This window comes from Chionomys nivalis, chromosome 2 (genome assembly GCF_950005125.1).
Source record: "Chionomys nivalis chromosome 2, mChiNiv1.1, whole genome shotgun sequence".
Taxonomy (NCBI): Eukaryota; Metazoa; Chordata; class Mammalia; order Rodentia; family Cricetidae; genus Chionomys; species Chionomys nivalis.
The window spans coordinates 60632595-60651787 of NC_080087.1; the positions used below are offsets into that span (position 1 = coordinate 60632595).

Here is a 19193-nt window from a genome sequence, read left to right on the forward strand (position 1 = left end):
GATATAAAATCTTTAAAATGTAGCACATCTAGTTCCCTTGTCTTAAAATTGATACTAACATTCACAAGGGAAAGACAGGAGGCTCCTGAGTTCCAGCTGGAATGTTAGTGTGCAGTAGTAGTGGGTCTTTGAAGTAATAGTTGTTAAGAAATGTTGATGTTTGCTATTTTATTTGAAGATGTACTCCTTATAAAGAGGTAAGGAAAAAAATTAGAAGCAGTTGGGGTTTTTTAATCAATGCAGTTTCTATTAGTTAAGTCATAAGAATTAGTGGTGCTAGCATCTTATTCTACAGAAAAATAATAACCAAAACTCATTTGACTTTAGTGTGAAAATTAGGATATGAAGAAAGCTGATATTCACAAATCAACATCTGGTAATTATGGTCTAGATACTGAAGTAAATGTGGAAAACCATATTAGGAGGAATAGAAGAAAATGTGAAGAGAGAGAAGTATAATTGCAAGAATTAATTTAAAGACAATATGTGGAGATAGTAGGACTATGTACTATTCTGATAGATGTGGAATACAGCTAAAATAGGTTGAGTTCAGCTGAGCAGTGCAGAATGCTTCCCATTAAGATTTTTGGTGTATGTGTGGATAGATACTGTGTATGTACATGTATGTGTGTGGAGTATGTGTGTGTGGATGTCCTAGTCCCCGAGACAGGGTCTCCTACTGAACCAGGAGCTAGCCCCAGTGATCCTTCTGTCTGACTCCCCCGCAGTACTGTGGGTTACAGACCTGTGTGAGGCCAGGCTCGGCTTCTTCACCTGAGTGCTGGGATCAGGTCTTCATATTTGCACAGCAAGTTCCTCCCTTTCTGTCTCTCATTAGAAAAGAACAGGCTTCTAAGAAATAACAGAACATGATAGCATGGGATCAAACTGGACCCTCTGAAAGTGGCTGACAATGGGGGCAGACTGAGAAGCCAATGATAATGGCACTGGGATTTGTCTCTACTGCATGTACTGGCTGTTTGGAATCCTATTCTGTTTGGATGCATACCTTCCTAAGCCTGGATGGGTACCCTGCCCTCTCTTAGGACTGGAGGGGGAGGAGGGAAGGTGAGTAGGGGAGAGGGAAGGAAGTGGGAAGAAGGGAGGAAGTGGAAATTTTGATTAGTATTATTTATAAAGTAATAAAAAAATCTACTGAAAAAACATAATAAATTAAGATAAAACAAAAACCATTACATTGAATTTGGACAAGGCAAACCAACAGAAGGAAAAGAGCCCCAAGAATAGGCCCAAGAATCAGAGGCCCACTCGTTTTCTCACTCAGGAATCCCATGAATATACTACACTGAAAGCTAGAATACGTACATGGAGGATCTGGTGCAGACCTGCGCAGGCCCTGTGCATGCCGTTTCAGTCTCTGTGAGTTCCTCTGAGCTTTGCTCAGTTGATTTAAAGGATCTTGTTCTCCTGGTATCCTTGGTTCTCTCTGACTCATAGACTTTTTCTACCTCCTTTTCTTCAGCGTTCCTGTACCTTAAGCTTATTAATGGTATAAATATTGAATGGGTCTGGAAAGTGTTCATAATTCCGTGAAAAGTTTTAGTGAGAGCAGACATACACTAAAAGGTGATTGGTCTGTAGTTTCAGAGCTATGGAGAATTCCTAGTGTGCACTTGTATGTAACATTCTGGCTCAGGCCTTAACAAAACAGTATGAGACTAGTGCCAGAACAGTAGAAGGAAAGAGAAGCAGGCATCTCAGTTTGCTGGCTGCTGCTGAGGGACAAACCAAAGCGACTTGGGGAGGAAAGGGCCATCTGCCTTTTATCGTGGGCTGTTATAGAAGACAAACAGAGCAGGATGCTGGAGGCAGCAGCTGATGTAGAAACCACAGAGGAAGGCTGTTTACTGGCTTGTTCCCCACCGCTTGCTCAGCCTGCCTCTTCTACAACCCAGGACCAGTAGCCCAGGAGTGACTCCTCTCACAGTTGGCTGGACCTTCCCACATCAGTCGCTAATCAAGGAAGTGCCCCTCAGACTTACCTACCTGTTGGAGACATTCTCAGTTAGGTCCCTCCTCCCAGTGGTCCGCAGTCATCATCACAGCAGGCTTTCCTCATCCTGGCGGGTGAGAAATATGTGGAGCTTTGTGCTGTTGTTTTTAACTCAATGGAGTCTGACTTAGAAGCATTAAAAAAAAAAAAAGATCTAACATTTGATAGATTTTATGTACACATGATAATTCTGTGCCAAACACATTTTTTATTACTTGCTGAATTTTAAGTGAGCTTACTTCCTATGAGGAAAAATGTTCCTTAAGATAAAATTCAGTATAATTCTAATGTTTAGGAAATTGAAGCAGGAGGACTCTAAGTGTAAGATATTCCTAAGCTACATGATGAGACTTATTTCAAAAGAAAAAGAAAATGAAAGTAAAAAAAAATTAAAAAGTAGATAAAGTAAGCTTTTTTGTTTGTTTAATTTTGGTTTTGGTTTTTCAAGGCAGGGCTTCTCTGTACATCCCTGGCTGTCCTGGAACTTGTGCTGTACGCCAAGCTGATCTTGAACTCAGATGTCTACCTTCCTCTGCCTCTGAACTGCTGGAATTAAAGGCGTGGGCCACTTGCACAGTTTTAAATAAGCTGTTTTAACTGAGAATTGGATTGGCTACAGTAAAATTAGCCAGATTCAAAGTATGCATAAAATGTATTTGATAGATATATGCATTTGTTTTTGCCTGTTATTGAACATAAGGTAGCAGCTCCTTTCTTTTTGCATCTTGGAATATGTGCTGGTAAAGAAACCCTTTGATTTTAGAGATGCAGCATTCCAGTGAGATATTTTCCTCCAAAGAACTGGAAGTATAAAGACACTGAGACCTAAGCAGGTTGCCTTTGAGGAATAGCCATAAGCCCAAGAAAACAGGAGTGAAATGGGGTGCTGTTAGCACCAAGGTAGAGTCAAGATTGGCCTTAAAAACTAGAAGTATATTTGGATTTTATTTTCAACTTCCAGGAAGTCAGTAAGGAGAAGAGCAATATGACTTTAATATATGTAATCTGTACATCTCAGTCCCCTGTGGCGGGGGGTGGAGAACAGCAGGTCAGGGTGCAGACAGGAATGGGGATGACATATACAATAATCTGTTGTTGTGCTACAGTGGAGTTGCTACAGCAGAGCCAGACTGAGAGTGCTTATGCATGGGATGCAGGAGATAGTTGCAAAGGTTTGGGCCTGATGATGGCTAGTGAATGTGTTTCCTGGCTTGCTAAGGGGTGAGTATTGGTGCCAAGTTAATTCTAAACCTTTGTCTTTTACATGAAAAACAGCTGTATCAGTACTGGCTTAACTATGAAATTTAAAATGTGTTCATACAAAACCCTTTTTTATAGGCGGAGTATGTCCAGCTTGTTACTGAACTTCGAATGACAAGAGCCATTCAGCCTCAGATCAATGCTTTTTTACAAGGTTTTCATATGTTCATCCCACCGTCCCTCATACAACTGTTTGATGAGTATGAATTGGTAAGGAAGAACATGTTTTTTTCTTGTTATGGTAGAGCACTACTTCATTTAATGTAATTCAGAAATACTATGAGGGGTAAGGATCCAACCTACTGGTAGAACCCTTGCCTAACATACAAGAAAGGAGTTTTATCCCCAAACCGGAGAAAATGAAAGCAGAAGTAATTTCGGAGTACTGATTGGGGTTTATTTAATGAAGCATTATTGTTTAGAATATATGCTTAGAAAATTTGTAAGCAGATATGTGGTTTTGCTTCACTTAAGCTGAATAACAATATTAACAGTTCTTTAATGTGAGTTGTGGTAAGGTAGGATAAAGAGAAAAATGAAATAAGTTTTTAATGTCTTTGACATGAAAGATGTGGAAGGCCTGTCTTTCCAGAAGCGATGGAGTCCACATCACTTCTGAAATTGTAAAATTGAACTTTTCTTATTGTATTTGTGTATCTTCTCTACTTTCTTATTAAAATGTGTGCATTTTAATTTTAATGTTTATGTGTTTACCATTGCATATATATAATTTTAAAATCCTTCATTTCTACCCGCTTTGTGGTTTCCTTTTTTTGCTCAAGTCCTCAATGGGTATTTTGTTTTGTTCTTTGGTTTGCCTGCCTTCTACTGTGACCTAATAGAATTTACACTTTGTATTATTTATGTCTAAATTGTGTCTGTTTTCTTTTGTTGTTAATAAATTACTTTCAAACTCTGAATTGTCTAAAACCTTAAAAAGACACAGTATTTTATGTGTATTTGTGTTTTGCCTACATGCATGTCTGTGTGAGCATACCAGATACCTTGGAACTGGAGTTCCAAACAGTTGTGTGTGACCATGTGGGTTCTGGGAATTGAAACTAGGTCCTCTGGAAGAGCATCCAGTGCTCTTAACCACTGAACCATCTCTCCAGCCCTGCACAGTATTTTAAAGAGCATAGCTGCTGTAGTAGTTACTTCTCTTATTGCTGTGACGAGTGTCTGACAGAGAGAAGCTTAAGGAAGGAAGGGTGTAGGTGTAATTGTTCGTGGTTTGAAGGTGTGTATGTGTGTGTGTGTGTGTGTGTGTGTATTTCATTATGGTGGGGAAGGCACAGAGCAAGCTCCTGGCTGTGGCAGTAGCGCTGTTAAGGATGCTTGTTCACATCTTGGCAGACTAGGAAGGAAAGACATAAAAACAGATTGGGCCAAAATTAGGGCCTTTGCAGTGGAATAACTGGACAAGGTGTTAGATCTTTACAACATGGGAGAATTCTGCAGAGAATCCATCTAGGCTTGACATTTTTTTCCTTGGGTGATTTTTAATTATTTTTTTCATATTATTGCTTGCTATAGATTTTTTAAATTCTTTATCTCATTTGTTTTAACTTTGGTAAGTCATGTGTCTAGAAATTTCTCTATTTCTTCTAGATTATCCAATTTAGTGTAATACGTTTTTAAGGTATGTCTGCAATTTTAAAAAGAGGTACTCGAGAAAAAGACGCCATGTGACAGAGCTCAGGTGGAGAGGTTTTTTATTGGGGGAAAGTGAGTGGGCAAAGGGGAGACTGGTCTCTGGGGACAGGAGTAGCAGGAGAGAAGAAAAAAGGGTCAAACAGATAGAGGGAGAGAGAGAGAGAGAGGTGGGAGGTGGGCAGGGCTCTTTTAAAAGGGAACATAGTGAATGTGCATAGGCGGTGCTCTTAGTGGCTACAGCTGAGGATGTGTCCTATCAACCACAAGGTCAGACCAGTACAGATGCTTGAATACTAGCAGTGTCTACGATTTTATGGATTTTATTGGTAACTGTTATAATGACTTTTATTTCCTCTCTGATTTTATAAGCTTGAATCTTAGTTTTGCCAAAAGATTTTAATTTTGTTTATATTTTCCAAGAATCAGCTCTTTGTTTCATTGATTTCTTGTATTTTTAAAGTTTCTATTTCGGTAATATCTGCCATGATTTGAGACCTGTTTTTTTTTTATTATTTTTAACTTTAAAAATTATGTGTGTATGTGTTTGCCTGTCTGTGTGTCTATGAGCTTGCTATGGCATGCATGTGGGTACATGTAGAGGTCAGAAGACAACTTGTGATAGTTGATTCTCTTCTTTGGCCATGTGGGCTTCTGGGATCTAATCAGGTCATGAGGTGTGGTGGCAGGTGCTTTTACCTGCTCAGCTGTCTCTCCAAATTTCTGTTTTAAGTGCAGGTATTTATAGCTGTGAACATCTCATCTTTCATTTTATCCTGTAGGTTTTGGTGTGCTGCCTGTTCATTTTCCTTGAATTCTAGAAAGTTTTTTTTCTTGATTTCTTTAATGAGTCATTAATTATTTAGTAGTATGTCATTTAATCTCCCTGAATTTGTATAGTTTCCCTTGCTGCTTTATTCTATTGTGTTCAAATAGAATGCAAGAAGTTAATTTAGTTTTGTATGTATTTGTTGTGTTTTGCTTTGTGTCCTAATATATGACCTATCTTAGAGACTAAGTTCAGTGGACTGCTGAGGAGAATGTCTGTGTGTCAGTCAGTGTTTGAACATGTGTTCTGTACTCCTGTTGATCTGTGTTGTCATGCTTCTGGTGTGCTTTTGCTTTGTTGACAGGAGAGCTAAGAACCTAGCCCCAAGGGAAGAATTTTCCATCTTTTCTTGTTGCTGTTGCCCTGAGTGTGCCTTCTCTTCTAGCTGTTTGGAATGTCCATTGCTTTTCTGCTACCTCCCAATACCCATTTCCCCATCTTATTTTCTTGAGACTTTGGCCAAGTGTACCCAAATGTTGCTTGTTATGTTGGGTTTGGCAGGTTTACCTATTTTGAAAATAAATGAAACAAACAAACACCTCAGCCCCCCCTTTTTGTGAGAATCATACATATTGTTGCACATAATGATAATTCACTGAATAGTATTTTATTATGTCAGTTTCCTTTTGTCTTTACACTCTTACATATTGACAGGGTCTTTACAGTTTACTATTTTAACTAGTCATACTATAAAGAGTGTAGTTTCTCTTTATGAGAGTATGTGCATATGTTCTGTGTACATGGAGTTATTATCATAGAGCAGGCCTCTGCTACACCAAGAAAGGAAAGTTTTTACACTCTTGTGTACCTACTTAAGGATCCAGATTTGATTCTGTATTTTAGTGAGGAGAAGGCATATAGTGGCTACAGTGTGCTATCGTCAGTCTCTGTGGGTGGAGGTCCCAGTAAGGAGATGATTGTCAGATTGAAGCATAGGTAACACAGTTCCACTTAGAAGACTCATGCCAAATGTCTGAGTGGTTGTCTTCCCATATTGTGCTCCATCTATAATACCAGAATATCCAAACACCAAGTCATGGGAATTCTAGGCAATCTAATTTCTGTAACGCATGTCTTACTAGTGTAGCCTCTATAATTTGTAGATGACATCTAGTTGTAACATTTGTTTGTGCATCTATGAGTATTCACACACATTTTTAGTTTATTTGTGCTTGAAGACAGGGTTTCATGTAGCCCATGCTGGCCTTTAACTTGCTTGGCTGAGGATGTCTTTGAACTTCTAAATCATCGTGCTGCCACCTCCAAAGAGCTAGGATTACAGGTATAGGCCACTTTGTTGTATCTTAAAATGTTTAATTCTTTTATTGTATTAAAAATACACTATTGCCTAGGTGTGGTGGTACATGCCTTTTTATCCCTACACTCAGGACAGAGGCAAGCAGATCTTAGTTTAAGATTAGCTCGGACTACACTCTAAGACCCTGTCTCATCCCATCCCCCTTACTCCCTCTCCCACTGCAAAAAAAAAAAAAAACCCTCAAAAAGTCTCAAATTTAAAAAAAGAAATAAATTAATTGAAACTTACAGTATTTTTTACTATATGTACTTTTTCTTGTGAATTTTTATTTATTGTCACCTTAACTTTTTCTTTAGTTTGTTATAAGAAATTAAAAAATAAGTAAATCATTAAATGCCATCACTATAGAGGTGGTGGGACCTGGGAGAATGGAGACCATAAACAAGGTGGATAAAGTCTCATGCAATTGCCAACTTTATTCAGAGCATCAAGCAATTTGTATTCTGGTTAAGAGGGGTCACATGAGTCAAGGGTGCAATCACAGCTCACATGTGGTGGGCAGTTTGCATGGACAAGCCACATGCAGCAAAAAACTTTTCTCTTTTTTTTTATTTTATATTTATTTATTATACAATATTCTGTCTGTGTGTATGCCTGAAGGCCAGAAGAGGGCGCCAGACCTCTTTACAGATGGTTGTGAGCCACCATGTGGTTGCTGGGAATTGAACTCAGGACCTTTGGAAGAGCAGGCAATGCTCTTAACCATTGAGCCATCTCTCCAGCCCAGCAAAAAACTTTTCTGTAGAGGCATATAAACAAATTAACAATAGCCAGTTGTAACGGACAGTCTGAAGTAAAAATCACTCCTTTCTGCTAATACCTGGGAAGGACATGAAAATACATGCCAAGAACAAATCTGTGGGCTTGAAGAAATCTCTATACATAGCTCCCTTCTTGGACAGTGTTCTGACAATAAGATAAGTAACCAATGCTTACTAAGTGTGTAAAAACAAAACAAAAAACAAACCCCATGCTGCCTTTAATTCTTGCATGGAGACAAGAGGCCAGTGGATTTTTGTGATTTTCAGATCAGTCTGGTATATACAGTGAGACTCTGTCTCAAAAAAAAAGGTGTTTTTTCTCTCCTTAAATTATAACAAATGTGATATAAAAGATTTCCAATTTTTTAAGAGTACAGTTGCAATAATTATTTCATAATTTCATAATTGTTTTGAAATTTTATTCATAATTATGAAAGAATAATGATAATAAAAGCTTATCTTTAGTTTGAAAGGGAAGATGATTAAACTCATGAATTGTAAGAAACATGTAAAATTCATCCCCATGTTCTTTTGCAGATCTGTGTTAGTCTAGCAGGGAACCAAGTTTTCTCAGGTGGTTCAAGTAAAGAAATCTTAATAAAGGGATGGTTGCAGCAGTATTTATACAGCATAAAGTTCTGGCAGTGGTCGGAAGCCTTTGTTATGGCTACTGTCAAAAGAGGCAGGGGGAAGAATTGTAGAGCAGGGCCCTTTGTGAGAGTGAATTGCCAAGCAGATGCTCTGTGGCACCAGTTACAGTTTAGAGTTGGGGTTACTATAAAACGATAGTGCCAAAGTAAGACAAGAACAGAGATCTCCTTACTTGTGGGCCGACCTGCTTCTCAGTGGCCAAGCTCTTCACTGAAGATAGTAAGGAACAGAGCCAGTCTGCAGAGAGGAGCCTAGAGTGTGTCAGGAGCGCTAAAAAGAGCCACTCCTGCAGCTGACAAAGAGTACTGCAGATACGCACCAACAGTTCGAAATCATATGGTCTTGGGGTGATTGATCTCTTACAGAAGAGGGCTATTATTCCAGTGGATAGTTGCTGCATTTGAGATTAAATTAGAATTGAGAAGTGCTTTATTAATTATGTTAACATAAGTAACATTTAGAAATGAAAACTATTCCAAGAACAGCACAAAAATAGTGAGAAAAGTGTCCCTATTTTTATAAATTTGTGATGCCTGACTAAATATACCATTAGATTCTCATATCTGCTTATGCTATGATTAGCTGCACGTCATTATTTGGTTGAAGTGTATGAAGAAAATCCAGTTTCATACGGAAAGCATGGAAAAGGGAGACTCTTACTGACCTACTGAATAGAATTCAAAACTCCTCAAGGTCTCACACGTAGCCTTGGGTTAGCTTTGCTAGAGCATATGCGCCCTAGTTATTGTGAGTTGTCACTGTGAAGTCATTCCCTCCCTCACTGTGTGGTTTTGTGCTGTGAAACATGGGCAGTTCAGATACACAGATGCTCTCCTGGTTCCCTTTCCCCTTGCAACACTTACTTTCTTGATATAACTTTAGTTATATGATGTAGATTTGTATGTTTGATGATCTTGGGAAAAAGCCAATCAGATACTTAGGACTGAGAATGTTGCTTCGTGGTTGAGTGCTTGCCTAGTACATACAAGGCCCCTTTGATCCGTGCCTATGATCCACTGCAAACAAAGTCACTAGAAAATGCTGATTTTTTTTTTTAATTACCTTGGGGAGCATTGACTTCAAACGATCTGAATTACTCCAAAATAAAATTCATATGAGCCTAAATCCTTTAAATAAAAAAGATTATTTATTGATAAACTTTTCATTTGCTTAATATTCAGGCTTTTAGTGTCACTTTCATGTCGAGAAAATGATCTGGTGGAATTTAACATATTTGTAAAGAATACTAAAATCAAAATAAAGTGAACTAGAGGGAATATTTGCCACTTTGATGTACACAGAAATTTTGGTTGTATATATTTGCTGTAAATATACAAGCTATCATTCTTTTTATGTTTTAGATTGTATCAAAGTGGGTCCATCCCCTCATGTCACATTTGAAATATAGCCATGGAGGATTCTTCCTTATGTAGTGCTTATTATTGATGACATGTAGGAACTGTCACAGAAATAAACCAGCTTTATATGGGATTAGTTTCTAATTAAGGCAAACTTACTATTTAAATGGGATGACTTTTTTTCCCCCAAAGAAGATTAATGAAATATTTTTCCTCTTTCCCGAAGGAGCTACTGCTTTCTGGCATGCCAGAAATTGATGTGAATGATTGGATTAAAAATACAGAATACACAAGTGGCTATGAAAGAGAAGATCCAGTCATTCAGGTAACTCCCCTCTGGAGCTTAGAATGAAGTTAAGTTTGCCCTTTAATTTTGTAAGCTCTTCAGTTCTATTGGATGGGAATCCACATCCATTAACAAAATAAAGATTTTGCATAAATTCTTCTTTGGGGGATATTGCATATGAAAATCTTGTGTGAAATCATCTTTGATAAATGAGTTTCAGAAAATGAAATGCGCTTTATGAATATTGCATGGTCTCTGTTTCTAATAAGTCTCCATTTGCTCTGAAATGTGAGCTGAATTGTGGTTATTCTTGGCAGTGGTTCTGGGAAGTTGTGGAAGACATCACTCAAGAAGAGCGAGTTCTTCTCTTGCAGTTTGTTACTGGCAGGTAAGAAGTGCTTTTATGATAACACTGAGAAAATTTATTGTATGACCAAGAGAGTAATCACAGAGAAAAACAACCAAACTGAATAATCAGTACTCTGAATTTGTTTCTTGCCTCTCTGTCCATACTTTAGGTATTAAACAAATGATTGTTTATGTATTGAAAATAGAAAACATTTATAGTACTGCTAAATCTTTAATATATTTCAGAAACTTGAATTTTTAATATACTTTATGTTTTTGATTGGTTTGATAATAAAGGCATTCATTTGTGTGGTCACACTTGAATATACACATAATCTCTCTCATATACACTGTCTTAGTTTGTATTTTACTAATTTAATAAAACCTGATTATAGAATGAACTAGATTTCTGTTTATATGTGACAAAATACCATGCCCCGGAAGCAGTTGGGGAGGAAAGGTTTATTTGGCTTATATTTCTACGTTGTAGTCCATCACTGAAGGAAGCAAGTACGGGAACTAAAAGAGGGCATGAATCTGGAGACAGGAGCTGATGCAGAGGCTATGGAGTGGTTGCTGCATATTGGCTTACTTCACATGGCTCTCTCAGACTGCTTTCCTGTACAACCCAGTACTGCCGTCCTACCCCCACAGGGGGCTATGCTTTACCACATCAATCAATAATCAAGAAAATACCCCACAGACTTGCCTACAGGCCAGTTTGGTAGAGGCATTTTCTTATTTGTAGTTCCCTCTTTATAGATGATTCAATGTTGTGTAAAATTGAAAAAAACCCAAACAACCAGCATAAGTGTGAATCTATATAGTATATATGTATTTTTTAAAAAGACCATTATTATTTTAAAAGTACTATACAACTATTTTAGACAATTTGAAAAATGGAGAACATGAAAAAAAAAATGAAGTTCCCACTAGGTAACCTCACCATCCAAAGGTAGCCACGCTGATCCATCTTTTTCACGCTCTTTTGAAAGTAGTTGGAGTCATTCTGTCATTGGGTTTTATTAAATTAGTAAGACATGACTTTTGACAGATTATAGACTAAAGATAGGAAAGAAAGCTTTGTTAATTTTTTTTTTGCCTCTTGAGGTGCTACGAAATATTCAGAGATATGAATAATTAAAACAAGCATTATATTTAAGGTTAGATAATTTATACAGATAACAAAACAGAAAAAAATAAACAACCTGGTCACCTCTAATCTCAGTCCCTAAAGATAACTAGCTAATATTTATGTTGGTATCCTTTATTATCAGTACTTTATATAAGTACTTTATTCTCATATAAGTACTGAGAATAAAGTACTTATATACGTGTAGTGTAGATATGTGTGTGTGTTGTGTGCACTTACTTGTACGGACACCCATCTCACCAGCATGCGTGTGTGGAGATCAGAAGGCAGCCTCTTTTACTGTTCTTCCCCTCGTTCTTTGTGTGTGCTTTCTCAGTGAGCCCAGGGCCACTGCCGGGCAGTGAGTTCAGGAGTTCCGCAGTACCAGGATTGCAGCAGGGCCACTGTGCCCTGCTGCTATGTGAATGCTGAGAATCTGGACTTTGGTCCTCATGGTTACGCAGCAAGCACTTTATCAATTGAGCCACCTCCCCACCCTCATCTACATTTTTTATTAGCTGTTTAATTTTTATATTCCCCCCTTTTAAAAATTTTAATTTTATTAATTATTCTTTTTCAGATTTCTCCCTAGCCCCTAAATGCCCCCTATAAAGACATCTCTTTCATTACTCTCCCGTCTGTCTCACCCTCACCATTCCAACCTGATCCCTCATGTTCCCATCCTCCCAGTCTCCCGTCCTCCCCTCTTTCCACTCCCATCCCCAGTTTACTGAGGAAATCTCTTCTATTTCCCCTTCCCAGGGAAATTCATGCTTCCCTCTTTGGACTCTCCATGTAACCTCTCTGGAGCTGTGGATTGTAGCCTGGTTGACCTTTACACCTAATATCCACTTACAAGTGACTCTATACCATCTTTGTCTTTCTAGGTCTGGACCACCTCATTCAGAATGGTTTTTAGTGCCGTCTATTTGCTTGCAAATGTCATGATGTTATTGTTTTTACTGCTGAGTGATACTCCATTGTGTAAATGTTTTCTTTAGCCATCCCTCTGTTGAGGGCCATGTAGGTTGTTTCCAGGTTCTAGCTATTACAAATAATGCTTTTATGAGCATAGTTGAGCAAGTGTCCCTGTGGTATGATTGAGCATCCTTTGGGTATATGCCCAACCAAGAGTGGTATTACTCTGGGTCCTGAGGTATATTGATTGATTTTCTAAGAAGCTACCAAATTGATTTCCAAAGTGGCTGTGCAAGTTTGCACTCTCACAGAGGTGTGTTTCCCTTGTGCTCTACATCCTCTCCAACATAGGCTGTCATTTGTTTTGATTAAGTCATTTTGATTTGTATTTCCCTGATGGCTAAGAATGTTGAACAGTTCTTTAGTTTCATTTCTGTTTTTATTTATTTATTTATTTATTTATTTATTTATTTATTTATTTACTTATTTATTTTTTCAAGACAGGGTTTCTTTGTGTAGCTTTGGCTGTCCTGGAACACACTCTGTAGACCAGGCTGGCCTCAAACTCAAGGAGATCCCCCTGCCTCTGCCTCCCTTTGTGCTGGGATTGAAGGCGTGCACCATCACTGCCCGACAAACAATTCTTTAAGTGATTGACCATTCTGTTGAGAATTCTCTGTTTAGATCTTTACCCCCCCCTTTAAAAAATGAATTATTTTGTGTTTTGATATCTAGTTTCTTGAGTTCTTTATACATTTTGGAAATCAGCCCTCTGTCATATGTCAGGTTGATGAAGATCTTTTCCCATTCTGTAGGCTGTTGTTTTGTCTTTTTGACAGTGACCTTTGCCTTACAGAAGCTTTTCAGTTTCAGGAGGTCCCTTTTATTACTTGTCAATCCCAGTGTCTGTGATACTGATGTTATATTCAGGAAGTTACCTCCTGTGCCAATGCATTCAAGATTACTTTCCCCTTTCTCTTCTTCTATCAGGTTCTTTGATCCACTTGGACTTGAGTTTTGTACAGGGCGATAGATATGGCTCTATCTATTTGCATTCTTCTACATGCTGAAATCCAATTATGTCAGCACCATTTGTTGAAAATGCTTTCTTTTTTCCACTGTATGATTTTGGCTTCTTTTTAAAAAATCAGGTGTTCCTAGGTTTGTGGATTAATATCAGGGTCTTCATTTAGATTCCATTGATACATTTGTCTGTTTTTATGCCAATACCCTGCTGTTTTTATTACTATAACTCTATAGGAGAGCTTGAAGTCAGGGATGGTGATACCTCTGGAAGTTCCTTTATTGTACAGGATAGGTTTTGCTATCCTGGGTTTTTCGTTTTTCCATTTGAAGTTGAGTATTTTTCTTTTCAAGGTCTGTTAAGAATTGTGTTGGAATTTTGATGGGGATTGCATTGGTAAGATTACTATTTTTACTGTTAGTCCTACTGAGCCATAACCATAGGAAATCTTTCCATTTTCTGTTATCTTCTTCAGTTTCTTTCTCTTCAAAGACCTGAAGTTCTTGTCATACGTGCCTTTCACTTGTTTGAGTCACCCCAAGATGTTTTATGTTATTTGTGGCTATTGTAAAAGATGTTGTTTTCCTGATTTCTTTCTCAGCCTGTTTATAACTTGTATAGAGGAGGACTACTGATTTATTTTTTTTGTAGTTAATTTTGTATCCAGCCAATTCACTGAAGGTGTTTATCAACTGCAGGAGTTTCCTGGTAGAATTTTGGGGGTCACTTATACTATTGTATCATCTGCAAATAGAAGAAGTTTGACTTTTTTCCTTTTCCTATTTGTATCCCTGTGATCTCCTTTTATTGTCTTACTGCTCTAGCCAGAACTTCAAGTTCTATATTGTGGTGGACAGTCTTCTATGGAGAGAGTGGAGAATCTTGTCCTGTTCCTAATTTTAGTGGAACCACTTTGATTTTCTCCCGCTTGCTGTATATTGCTTTTATTATGTTTAAGTATATTACTTTTGTCCTTGATCTCTCCAAGACCTTTATCATGAAGGGGTGTGGAATTTTGTCGAAGGCTTTTCAGCATCTAAAGAGATGATCATGGTTTTTTGTTTTTTTTTTTCTTTCTTTCAGTTTGTTTATATGGTCGGTTACCTTGACAAATTTTTATATGTTGAACCATCTCTGCATCTCTGGTATAAAGCCTAGCTGATCATGGTAGATTTATTTTTTATTTTTTTGGATGTGTTCTTGGATTCAGTTTGCCAGTATTTTATTGAGTATTTTTGTATCAATGTTCATGAGGGAGATTGGTCTGTAATTTTCTTTCTTTCTTGCCTCTTTGTGTGGTTTGGGTATCGGTACCTGTAGCCTCATAAAAAGAATTTGGCAATGTTTTTTCTGTTTCTGTTGTATGAGGAGTATTGGTATTAGCTCTTTGAAATTCTGGTAGAATTCTGAACTGAAAACCATCTGGTTTGGATAAAGGTTTTATCTATCTTGTTAATTTTCTCAAAAAACCTACTCTATTTTTCATTGACTCTTTTATTGTTTTCTTTGTTTCTGTTTTATTGATTTTAGCCCTCAATTTGATTAGTACTCCTCGTGGGAGGTCTTCTCATACTCATTTATGCATTTATGCCCGTGAATGACCTCAGGACTCACTGCTGAGTGCAAGGCAGCCTTGCATTGAGCTGCATCTTTAGCCTGCTTTTTGTTTAATTTGTCTTTCATAGTTTAGTTGTGTAAAGGACCTTGGAGTTTTTATTCAGGTATTGAAATGCCATGGTACAATTTATGTAAGGATAGTGAGAGCACTTATTTTTTCCTTTTGTCTTGATAAAGTGACATTTTTGTTTGACTTCCTAATTTTTTCCTTTTCACTTTCCCCTCAGTTTGGGTTTTCTTTAGTGATTCTATTTCTACCTTCGTGTCCTGAGCTGTTTTCATCATTTCATTCTGTTTGTGTTATCTTAGACTTCATTAAGGGTTTTTTTATTTCCCTTTTCAGGTCCTTGAACATATTCATAATACCTATTTTAAAGTCCTTGTCTTGTGCTTCCTTACAATCCTCAGGTCCAAATGTTGTAGGGTTGCTGGGTTCTGGTTGAGACATACTGCCCTGCCTGTTACTAATTGTGTTTTTATATTGGTGTCTAGGCACCTGGATTTGGGATAATTGTAATTCTAGCTGTTGATATTTGGTCTTGGCTTTTTGGGGGTGGGTGTTTTGGTCCTGTTTTCTGTTGCCCTCTTTACATTTTAGGATAGTGTGGCGGTTGTGAGTTAGATGGTAAGGAGTCCTTTTGATTTCCTGCCAGGTGTTGGCACTGAAGGTTCCTGGTAGCATGATTTTTTTAGCCATTGGGGCTGGTGGAAAAGAATGGGCTAGAAGGAGGTGCTAGTAGGGTCCACAGGACTGAGTTCCCCAGGAGTGGAGTCAGAGAGGACAGCCCCTGCAGGTGGTCTGCTGTGGGGTTGGGTAAGACTGGGGAATTGGAAGTGGGGGCAGTAAGGAGAGTGAACATCATCTGCCCGATTGATTTCCAGTCCAGCGTGGCCACCGTGGCCAGTCAGTTCCCAACTAGAGAGTCTCTGGTTTTGTTGTTTTGTTTTTGAGACAGAGTCTCTCTATATAGTCTTGGTTGGTCTAGAACTCACTATGTAGACCAGACTGGCCTCAAACTCACAGAGATCCATCTGCCTCCTGAGTGCTGGGATTAAAGGTGTGTCCCATTTGCCTGGCTGACAGTCTTTACTTTTTAAAGTAGAGTCTTGCCAAGTTACCCAGGCTGCTCTTGAGCTCCTTCTAGCTCAAGCCTTAGCCTCTAGAGTAACTGTGGTAACAGGCCTGCGCCACCAGCCTTGGCCCAGGAGTCTTTCAGTACTTCTTTGTTTAGTAAAGAAGCATAGAGATTTCATCACTATGGCATTTAATAGCAATCGATCTACTTCCCAGCTAGAAATGAAAACTGGAAATGTTTAGGAATTCTTTAACATTAGTAAGCCATTTTCCCTATTGCTGACTTGGAATAGAACATCCTTATGCACATTTTCCAGAGTTTGTGTGTGAATTATAAAATGCACAATAAAAATGACTATATCAGCTGCTTTTAGGTGTGTACTTTTCTCATTAAGTACATTATTTATACTTATAACTACTGTTCCTCTCCTGGTTCTTTTCTTCTGGTCCTGAACTGAAAGTTTGCCTATTAAAAACTGTTGATCCAGTGTATCCAAGGGTGGCGACCATGAAGTCTTGATCTTCCTGTCTCTACCTCTTGAGTGCTGTGAATGCAGGCATGCACCTCATGCTTAGTTTTCTGTAGTTCTGGATCTAACTCAGAGCTTTACACATGCTAAACAAGCACCCTACCAGCTGAGTTCCATCCCCACCTCTGTGCTTCTGTGTATAATTTTGAGGACTTGTATTATTTCTTACAGGCTCTGAACTGTTGTCACTGGCTAGTTCTCCCCATTTTTACTAATACTTTGTTTAAAATGTACATGATCACCTTATTGAGTGTGAACTGAGCTTGGATTTCCATCTCCCTAAAGATTAATGATGCTGAATTTCTCTCGTGCTAAACTGGCCATGTGTGTATCTTTTTTTTTTTTTACTTATTTATTTATTTTTATTCTTTTTTAATTAAAATTTCCACCTGCTCCCCATTTCCCATTTCCCTCCCCTCCTCCCAAATATTGCCCTCCCCCCACTTCCCTCCCCCTATCCCCACTCCTCTTCTCCTCCCCCCACTCCATTCCCCCTCCCTCTCGATACTGAAGAGCAGTCCAAATTCCCTGCCCTGCGGGAAGACCAAGGTCCTTCTATCTACGTCCAGAAAGGTGAGCATCCAAACAGGCTAAGCTCCCACAAAGCCAGTTCATGTATTAGGATCGAAACCTAGTGCCATTGTCCTTGGCTTCTCATCAGTCTTCATTGACCGCCATGCTCAGAGAGTCTGGAATCAACCCATGCTTATTCAGTCCCAGACCAGCTGGCCTTGGTGGGCTCCCAATAAATCAGTTCCACTGTCACAGTGGGTGGGTGCATCCCTCGTGGTCCTGATTTTTTGCTCATGTTCTCCCTCCTTCTGCTCCTCATTTGGACCTTAAGAGCTCAGACCGTTGCTCCAAATTGAGACTCTACCTCGATCCATCGCCAGATGAAGGTTCTAAGGTGATATGCAAGATATTCATCAGTATAGGATAGGGTCATTTCAGGTTCCCTCTCCTTAGTTGCCCAAGGTACCAGCTGGGGACATATTCCTGGACACCTGCGAACCCCTCAAGAGTCAAGTCTCTTGCCAACCCTAAGATGGCTCCCTTAGATAGGATATATACTTGGCTGCTCCCGTATCCATCCTTCCTATATCCCAACCATCCCAATCCTCCGAGCTCCTCCCATCCTCCCCTTCTCATATTTCTCATCCCATTTCCCCTTTGCCCCATGCCACCTCACCCGCAAGTTCCCAGTTTTTGCCCTGGAATCTTGTCTACTTCCCCCTCTCCATGCGGATGACTATATGATTTTCTTTGGGTTCACTTTCTTATTTAGCTTCTATAGGATCACACATTATATGCTTAATGTCTTTTATTTTATGGCTAGAAACCGATTATGAGTGAGTACATCCCATGTTCCTCTTTTTGAGTCTGGGATACCTCACTCAGGATAGTGTTTTCTATTTCCATCCATTTGCACGCAAAATTCGAGAAGTCATTGTTTTTTACTGCTGAGTAGTACTCTAATATGTATATATTCCACACTTTCTTCATCCATTCCTCCATTGAAGGGCATCTAGGTTGTTTCCAGGTTTTGGCTATTACAAACAATGCTGCTATGAACATAGTTGAACAGATACTTTTGTCATTTGATGTGGCATCTCTTGGGTATATTCCCAATAGTGGTATTACTGGATCTTGGGGTAGGTTGATCCCAAATTTCCTGAGAAATCGCCACACTGATTTCCAAAGTGGTTGCACAAGTTTGCATTCCCACCAGCAATGAATGAGTGTGCCTCTTTCTCCACAACCTCTCCAGCAAAGGCTATCATTGGTGTTCTTGATTTTAGCCATTCTGACAGGTGTAAGATGGTATCTCAAAGTTGTTTTAATTTGCATTTCCCTTATCGCTAAGGAGGTTGAGCATGACCTTAGGTGTCTTTTGGCCATTTGAATTTCTTCTGTTGAGAATTCTCTGTTCAGATCAGTGCCCCATTTTTTTATTGGGTTCATTAGCCCATGTGTGTATCTTATCTGGGTTTTGTTGTTAGGCATTCTTTAGGGATTGTGAGTATCAGTCCTTACCTGCTCCTACTCCCAGCGGATGTTCCTCTGTATTTTCTAATCATGTTTTTTTATAGTCTTTAATCTGTCTTTAGCTAATTTTTCAATGAGGTATAAATAATAGTCTAACTTCAACTAAAATTATTACAGCAAATAATCCAGCTGTCCCAACACACCTTGTTGAGTGCACACTTTTCCCCATTGAAGATTTTTGAAGGGTGAGAGGGGATATTGAGATAGGTTTTCAAGGAGACCAGGTTACATTTGAACTCACGGTGTAGGTAATAATAACCTTGGACTTCCTGATTCCGAGAACTGGGATTTCAGCCACTGTACCTGGTTATGTACAGTTCTGAGACTTAAACAGTGGTCTCCTGCATGCCTATTGCATGTTCTTGGCATTCTT

General features: G+C 38.8%; 1 protein-coding gene across 5 annotated transcripts in view; it reads left to right on the plus strand.

Annotated features, from left to right (window-relative positions):
- Positions 1 to 19193, plus strand: part of Hace1 (HECT domain and ankyrin repeat containing E3 ubiquitin protein ligase 1) — a 106482-nt gene that overhangs the window by 80946 nt on the left and 6343 nt on the right. For all 5 annotated transcript variants that reach the window (XM_057761696.1, XM_057761697.1, XM_057761699.1 and 2 more), the window contains 3 exons: positions 3353 to 3484; positions 10071 to 10169; positions 10448 to 10518. In XM_057761696.1, coding sequence (XP_057617679.1) covers positions 3353 to 3484; positions 10071 to 10169; positions 10448 to 10518 — 302 coding nt within the window. The remainder of the gene's footprint in view (positions 1 to 3352; positions 3485 to 10070; positions 10170 to 10447; positions 10519 to 19193) is intronic.